The sequence below is a fragment of the Dipodomys spectabilis genome, unplaced genomic scaffold (assembly GCF_019054845.1).
Source record: "Dipodomys spectabilis isolate Male_0828 unplaced genomic scaffold, ASM1905484v1 ptg000630l, whole genome shotgun sequence".
In the NCBI taxonomy this organism is placed as follows: Eukaryota; Metazoa; Chordata; class Mammalia; order Rodentia; family Heteromyidae; genus Dipodomys; species Dipodomys spectabilis.
In genome coordinates, this window is record NW_024871307.1 from 206,718 (window position 1) to 214,755 (window position 8,038).

The 8,038-nt window shown below is 43.8% G+C and overlaps 1 protein-coding gene across 5 annotated transcripts; it reads left to right on the plus strand.

Moving 5' to 3' along the window:
* The first annotated feature begins 309 nt into the window (after positions 1-309).
* LOC122101130 (tubulin beta chain-like) lies at positions 310-5,827 on the plus strand. Of its 5 annotated transcripts, XM_042671484.1 has the most exons (5): positions 310-366; positions 1,215-1,323; positions 2,792-2,794; positions 4,001-4,111; positions 4,767-5,827. In XM_042671484.1, the coding sequence occupies exons 1-5, from the start codon at positions 310-312 to the stop codon at positions 5,825-5,827; spliced, it is 1,341 nt and encodes a 446-aa protein (XP_042527418.1). The 5 variants fall into 5 exon arrangements, with proteins under 5 accessions (XP_042527418.1, XP_042527417.1, XP_042527419.1 ...); XM_042671483.1 differs by lacking the exon at positions 2,792-2,794 and having other exon boundaries at positions 1,215-1,327; positions 3,975-4,111; XM_042671485.1 differs by lacking the exon at positions 2,792-2,794.
* The last annotated feature ends 2,211 nt before the right edge of the window (positions 5,828-8,038 follow it).

Below are 8,038 nucleotides of genomic sequence, written 5' to 3' on the forward strand. Positions count from 1 at the left end.
CAGGGTGACCAGTGGATCCAAATAGAATGGGAGCTGTGCTAATGGACTTGCAGCTGGCAGCTGGATACCAGGGTAGGTGGGAACTGGTAGGGCCCTCTGATTACCCAGCAATAGGGAGATTGAGTTGGAGCACCTGCTGGCTCCACCTGTAATCAAGTCCGCCCCACCTCCTCTGCCCCTGTAACAACCAGAGGTATAAATGGGGATCTGAGTTCACTGTGTCAGATTCCTGCTTCCCAGATCTACCTGTTTGTCTCTGTGGGCACCACTGCTGAAGACACACATCCATCTGTTCTGCAGCCCTGCACCATGAGGGAGATTGTGTACATACAGGCAGGCCAGTGTGGCAACCAGATTGGCGCAAAGGTGAGCATGGCACTGGCCTAGGATCCAAGTCTCAAATTTAGGGGAAGGAGAAAAAGGATGGGGTTGGAGTGTGGAGGTGGTGGTGGTCATGGCTAGGCTGAGGTAGGTGGGGCTCCATAGTGGTCCCTAACCTTCTGCAAATGAAGCCCCCCAGATAGCTTCTCCAATTTCCCTAATTTGTGTGGCCCTGGTGGGTGTGGTTTTTAAGCAAGGCTGGGGTGGTTTCAAATCCCTTGCATGTCTTAGTCTTACCTGAGACTCAAGGCTTTGTATTTAGTTTCCTGGGAATAGACTAATGCACGTTTGGTCTGGTTTGAATGAAAGGAATGCAGTGTCTTTGAGCTGAAAGATACAGAGAATTCCCTTTGTGTCAACTGATGAGTGTCAGATAATTGAGAACAGTTCTTCTACCTTAATGCAAATTTCTCTGAGTTTCATGCTCCATCTCAGCTCCCTTAAGTTGGGTGTTTTCTAAATCATTGGTTGTCATGTATGCTCTGAGGACACTTGGGGTTCTGGAGACCCTTCTAGCTGAGTCTTCAAGTTACTGCTTTGGTAATTTCATGTCCATGGAACGCCAGTTACTCATCATAGAATACAAACAGAATATGGTACTGCATAAGATGGAATACTCATAGGAGAAACCAGATGTCTTCTATTCAGCCAGATAAAAGAGATTAACAAAACTAAAATAGCACCATTTTCTGTGCTTTTTTTAATTTAGAAAATGTAATTATTTTTTACAAATATATTTGTGTCAACAGGACATGAGTTTCATAGTTACTTTAAAATGCATTTTTTGGACAGTTAACATTCTAGGTAATAATACACTTCTATTTCCATCTCAGTTTTGGGAAATGCTAAGCGATGAGCACAATATTGACTGCACTGGCAACTACTATGGCGACAGCCATTTACAGCTGCAGAGAATCGAGGTGTATTACAATGAGGCAGCTGGTAAGTTTCTTCCATCTTGTTTCCCATACCATGGCAAAATAGTTCCCAGGGGAATACTAATGAAAAGGAAGGAGTTCCTGCCTTTCTTATGGTAGTATTGTAGTTTTAATTTGGGACCTTGATCTTATAAGTCAAGTGCTGTACCCAACTGAGCCACTCCACCAGATACTTTGTTTTAATTTTTGAGTATACTCTTGTGAATTACCCCAGGAAAGCCTTATACCTGAGTTCCCCGTACCTCTACTTGCTGACTAACCACACCTGGATTATTTTTTTCCGGTCATGGAGCTTGAACTCTGGGCCCAGGCACTGTCGCTCAACTCTTCAGCTCAAGGCAAGCAGCTCTACCACGTAAGCCACAGTGTCACTTCCAGTTTTCTGGTGTTTTATTGGAGATAAGAGTCTTGCAGACTTTTTGTGCCCTGGCTGGCTTTGAACCATGATTCTCTGATCTCAGCCTTCTGGGTAGCTAGGATTAAAGGCGTGAGCCCATTTCACATAATTAAAAATGAGACTGCCTAAATATGCATTCTAAAACAATTGATAAAATATAATCCAATGCCATTTGGTTGTGTGCTGATCATCCTAAGCTCAAGCCTGGGCACTAACTATGAGCTTCTTTTATTTTGGGTAGTTTCTTGGAGATGAGTCTCCCAGCCTTTCCTGCCCCAGCTGACTTCAATCTGCGATGCTAAGGTCTCATCTCAGATTTTTGAGTAGCTAGAATTACACCCTTATGCAACCAGAGCCCAGTTACATTGCCTCTTTAAAATACAGATTAAATTTCTAAAACAATATTTTGAAAAAGAAAATTTAAAAAATTTTAAAGAGGGATGTTCAGTCACTAATATATATGAGAATAGTCCAAATCACAAAGCATAAATAGTCTCACCCTGAAATCTATAACATTTCTGGTCTTGAGCATTTTGAATATGAATACTTAGCCAACAGTAAATTATTTTTAAGGTTTTTAAAGTAAGAAAACATTCTTGTGATGTAGAAAAAATCAATACTAATTTGTAAACATGGCTTTTAAATGATTCATATTGTCTTTCCTAACATAAACAGCCTAATTGAAGTCTACAGAGTAGATTTTCAGTTTTTGTAACTGTCAATGTAAAGTTCATTTAATTTTATATTGAGTTTCCATTCTACATTATTGTATACAAACAGAATCATGGATAATTGGCTTTCCTGTGTATTAATCCAATGAACAAGTACAAACAAAATTCCAAAGCTATTTAATTTATGTGAGTTTTATAGATCTACATTTTGGGATGTCCTCACCTTGGTATTTTGTGTTAATATTGTTGAAGTAACATACAAGGTTTTAATCTTCTGATTCCTTGGTTGAGAGTGGTTGGGTTGGATTGTGTCACTCCTATGAACAGAATTTTAGGTTGTGTCTTTATTAGATCCTGTATATCCAGCAGGATGGTCAGTTTTCTTCATGTGAATGTTTAGGAAGGGGGTATTCTAAAACTGGTGTTTACATCATGTTAACTGCTTTCCCTTGGGCCAAATCATGTTAAATGGGAAATTGCAAGTCATTGCCCAAGGTTGCTCTGAGTATTTGAATAAAGGGTATGTGCTATTTGATAACCATTATTGAAACATTATAAGACAAGAAATATATATATTGTATATATGTTTTCTCCAGGAAAGCCTTACACTTGAATTCCCTTACATCTACTTGGTGAATAGCCATACCTGGCTTTTTTTGGCCCGGGGTGGGGGGGGGGGCGGGGTCGGTCATGTGGCTTGGACTCTGGGCCTAGGCACTGTCTGTCAACTCTTCAGTTCAAGGCAAGCAGCTCTACCTCTTGAACCACAGTGCCATTTCTGGTTTTCTGTTAGTTTATTAGAGATAAGAGTCTTAAGGACATTTCCTGCCCCAGCTGGCTTTGAATAGTCATCCTCTGATCTCAGCCTCCAGAGTAGCTAGGATTAAGGCATGAACCTGGTTCATTTCTTGAGAAAGGTAATTGGGGAAGGGAAGGGATAGTGGGAGAACAACAAAGGAGGGGGTAACAATTTTTGACAAGAAACGTTCTCATTTCCTTACTCATGTAACCAACTCCTCTATATAGCACCTTTACAATAAAATAAAATTAACAAAAAAGAGGAAGTTTCTTGCTGATAGGCACTGGTGACTCATTCCTGTAATGCTGGCTACTTAGGAGGCTAAGAACTGAGGATCATGGTTCAAATCTTGCCTGAGCAGGAAAGTCCCTGAGACTCTTATCTCCAATAAGAAAACTGAAAGTGGGGTTGTGGCTCAAGTGATAGAGTGCTAGCCTTGAGCTGGAGAGCTGAGGGACAGTGTCCAGGCCCAGAGTTCAAGCCCCACGATGAACCAAAAATAAAAAGGTGTTGTCACCTTTCTTTTGCACCATTAGACTCAAAGCCTAATGCTCATCTTTGCCTCCTGTGTAGCTGAGATTTCAGCCACCATGCCCAAAGCAAAGGAATGAATATTCATGGAAATAGACAACTGCAAACATCCTTAAAGTTGCTGAAGCCTCTTGCATGGGGATTCATGCTCAAGATATCTTTTCTGTTTCCATGTCTTAAATGCTGTAATTTTTGTAATGAATGCTGAGAGTCACTTAGAATCATAAGCTCTGCCCTAAGTTCCTTCTCAAGTATAGGCCTAAGTCAACTCTTTTTCTCACAGGCAACAAATATGTTCCTCGGGCCATCATGGTGGACCTAGAGCCTGGCACCTTAGACTCAGTAAGATCGGGACCATTTGGCCAGAGCTTTAGGCCAGACAACTTCATATTTGGTATGTCATCATGGTCCATGGGTCCTAACATCCAGGCACTCCAGTGCTGGGCTGAGCCTTTATCCACCTAGATATTCTCCTCAGCTAACCCACCTATTCCAGTCCACGGGAGTCATGCCCCTGGCCACTCAGACAGCTCAGATCAGTGCAACTCTGTAAGTTCTCCATGACAAAGAAGCCTCTGAAGGGAAAGAGCAGCAAGCAGAGAAAGCCACCAACAAGGTTTCAGCACTGCTGGTCATTTTAAAGGCCTGGCAATAACAGAACCACTTCAGGACACCAGAAATCAAAGCACAGCTATGTGTGAGCAAGGAGCAGACAAGTGATTGCAGTTTAGCTTCCCTCTGACCACACTGTGCTTCTGTCCCTGTTGTGAAAGTAATTACATTTCCAGTATTGAGGCAGGCTCAGTTCTTCATTTCTAGAAGTACTTGATTTGGGTTAAAATGTATTTTCCTCCACACTCTCTACTTTTCTTTAGAACCTGGGTGATTTGTAGGGTCCCAGATACATTGAAAACATTTCCTTTATTTCACCATAGTGTATCTAAAATAATAGCAAAGGTTGGCTCACAACACTCCTTTGTCTTCACAATAGGACAGGCACAGTCATTATTCTTGGAGTCTGTGTCTCATCATGTCTTTATGTCTGATAGGCCAGAGCGGGGCAGGCAATAACTGGGCAAAAGGCCACTACACGGAGGGAGCCGAGCTGTTAGAATCGGTGCTGGATGTGGTACGACGGGAGTCAGAAAGGTGTGACTGTCTCCAGGGTTTCCAGCTGGCTCACTCCCTGGAAGGTGGCACTGGATCAGGCATGGGCACCCTGATTCTCAACAAGATCCGAGAGGAGTATCCAGACCGCATCATGAACACCTTCAGCATAATGCCCTCCCCCAAGGTTTCAGACACCGTGGTAGAACCTTACAATGCGATCTTGTCTATCCACCAGTTGGTGGAAAATGCAGATGAAACTTTCTGCATCGACAATGAGGCCCTGTATGACATCTGCTTCCGCACCCTGAAGCTGCCCACACCCACCTATGGAGACCTGAACCACCTGGTGTCAGCCACCATGAGTGGAGTCACCACCTGCCTGCGCTTCCCCGGCCAGCTGAATGCAGATCTGCGCAAGCTGGCCGTGAATATGGTGCCCTTCCCCCGCCTACACTTCTTCATGCCTGGCTTTGCACCCTTGACCAGCCGGGCCAGCCAGCAGTACCATGTTCTCTCAGTGCCCCAGCTCACCCAGCAGATGTTTGATGCCAAGAACATGATGGTCGCCTGTGATCCCCGCCATGGTCGTTACCTGACAGCAGCTGCCATCTTCCGAGGCCGCATGTCCATGAAGGAGGTGGATGAGCAGATGCTCAACATGCAGAACAAGAACAGCAGCTACTTTGCAGACTGGATTCCCAACAATGTGAAGACAGCTGTATGTGACATCCCCCCGCGTGGCCTTACGATGTCGGCCACCTTCATTGGCAACAACACAGCCATCCAAGAACCCTTCAAGCGCACCTCAGAGCAGTTCAGTGCCATGTTCCGGCGCAAGGCATTCTTGCACTGGTACACGGGAGAAGGCATGGATGAGATGGAGTTCACTGAGGCTGAGAGCAATATCAACGACCTGGTGTCCGAGTACCAGCAGTACCAAGATGCCACTGCTGATGAACAGGGGGAATTTGAAGAAGACTTGGTGGAGGAAGAAGTTTAAGACTTCCCATTGGTAGCAGTGCAACAGGACTGTCAGAACCTGCCTACTACTTCTCAAATGAATGGTGCTTTCCTGAGATCCTGTTGTCATGCATTGAGGTCCCTGCTGTGTATCATCATGCACAGCCTTTCCGGTCAGGAACTAACTGATGGTGAATGTAAAAATGCAGATTTCTTTTAAATAGTATTATTTTAAAGCCCTATTTATATAAATAAAGAAGTATACATTTTGTACTCTTGAGTCCTTATTCTTTAGAATCCCTTTTATTCTTTCAATATATTTGAAATATAAAGTTGCCCAGCAGGATTTAATCTTAGCAATATAGGACTGGTGCTCAAAAGGAGTTTCAAATTCATGGTGTTCCTATTATTTTGAACAGGAGGATGACAAGTGCCAATGTTGTTTATTTTCCCTGGCCCAGTTTTAAAGTTAGCAGTCTCTCAAAAGCATGCCAGTAGCATAAAAGCAGTTTGAAGAGAAAGTAAACCAGATTCAGATGTTAAAATTTTCCTAGTACCAAAGTGATGTTTGGAATACTGAAGGGATTAATGTTCAAGACTTGTCTGGGCACTGAGGTAGCAGGGCCTCTTCCTCCTTTATTCTGACACGGGACTTGCTTTACCTGCCCCCTAGTATGCATTCCTCTTTGGGAATGGGACCACAAAATGCAGGTATGAATACTGGCCATTAAGGATCTACTTCTCCTTCAGACAACCACAGGTTCTGGTCTCATGCCCCATCAGAGGGATTTCATTCACATTCCCCAGAAACAGTAGCAGGAACCCCAATCCCTGTGCTTACGGTTCAGTTGGCAGCGAAGCAGCACTCACAAGATGAGTGCAAGATCCTCGTTGCCAGGGTAGTTTCTCAAGTCATCTGGCAGCTCTAAGGACACAAGTGAGTCTAGCTGTTTGAGGGAGTGAGTATCTGACCAGTCCCATAGTGTATCAAGATCTGCTTGATTCAGTACTTACAAGTCAAGGAGTGGAAGGGAGACATGGCCCAATGACCCATTCTCATACTCATTTTCCAGCATTCGAAGCTGTCTGAGGCCCACAGAGGGTTGTAAGGGAAAAAGATCCAGCCTGTTGGGTATGTTTACTTTACATGAGTGAGACAGAAATCTCAATTGCTTAGAACCTACACAATGGCCAGGAAGAGGGTGAACACTTCTGTTTTCACCAGAGGCCAAAATCATTCACTGGTTCTTTTTGCCAGAATCTTTCACTCTTCTTGCAGTGAGGCTCAAGGTAGGTTGTCTGTGTCAGGCATTCCTCCATGGCCACCAATAACTTGTAAGAGCCCCTTTTTCTTCAGAAACAGGACCTATGGGAATCCAGCAACTTTTAGGAAGCTCTAAGGAAAGATACTACTGGGTGAGGTGCAAGTTCCTTGTTTCTAGTAAAGTTGGGAGATGGTAAGTTCCCTAAGCTTTCCTATACCAGGCCTGAGGTTGGGGTAGGTTGGGGAGGAGTGGGGTAGAGATCTTTAAGCCAAGTTGGTCTTACTCATCAGAAAGTAAACTCCCAGAGAGACTGATCTGTGACTAGAAGCCTCAGGGCAGATCAAAGTGCAAATAGCTTCCAATGTGGGAGTCCTAGGGAGTAGGTGTGGGCCAGGAAATTGACATCCCTGCATCTCTAGTCCTGGAACTGACCAGGTTGGATGACTCCAAATCCTTTAAGGCTGCTGGGTCCAAACTGAAGGCAGGCCTGGCCAAGGCACTCTCATTCTTCAGTGGGTTAAGGATTGAGGCCAAGTTGTGGTGGAGGCCCCACCCAGCCTATTTACCAGTGTTTGACTAAGAACAGTTTTGTTTTCTCTTAAGTACCCATTTTTGAGTATTTTCTGGTGGCTTTAGCTTATTTCTTTACACTTTTGAAGAAGTAGTTCTTGGTTCATAATTAATGACTCATGCCTCATCCCTCAGAAAACTCCTGTTGATAATTTTACCAGTAGATTATCATGTATTTCTCAGACATGGCTTTTGTTTTCTCCTAGCCAGAGCTCTGCACACATTGCCACACAAGCTAATGTTGAAGTGACTCCTATAGACAGGGTGATTATTTTGTCCAAATGCTAAGTGCAGCATCTCCCTTATTCTCATGTGCCTTGGTAATTGTATCAAATAATTGAGTCCTTGACTAGTATAAGCAAAGCTCTGGGTAAAGATGCAGCTCAGTGGTAGAGTACATGTCTGGCATGCACAAA

Coding starts and splice junctions, on each gene's coding strand:
- LOC122101130 (XM_042671483.1), top strand. CDS start 310: ATGAGGGAGATTGTGTACATACAGGCAGGCCAGTGTGGCAACCAGATT. Junction 367..1,214: donor GCAACCAGATTGGCGCAAAG/GTGAGCATGGCA, acceptor TTTCCATCTCAG/TTTTGGGAAATGCTAAGCGA. Junction 4,112..4,766: donor GCCAGACAACTTCATATTTG/GTATGTCATCAT, acceptor TATGTCTGATAG/GCCAGAGCGGGGCAGGCAAT.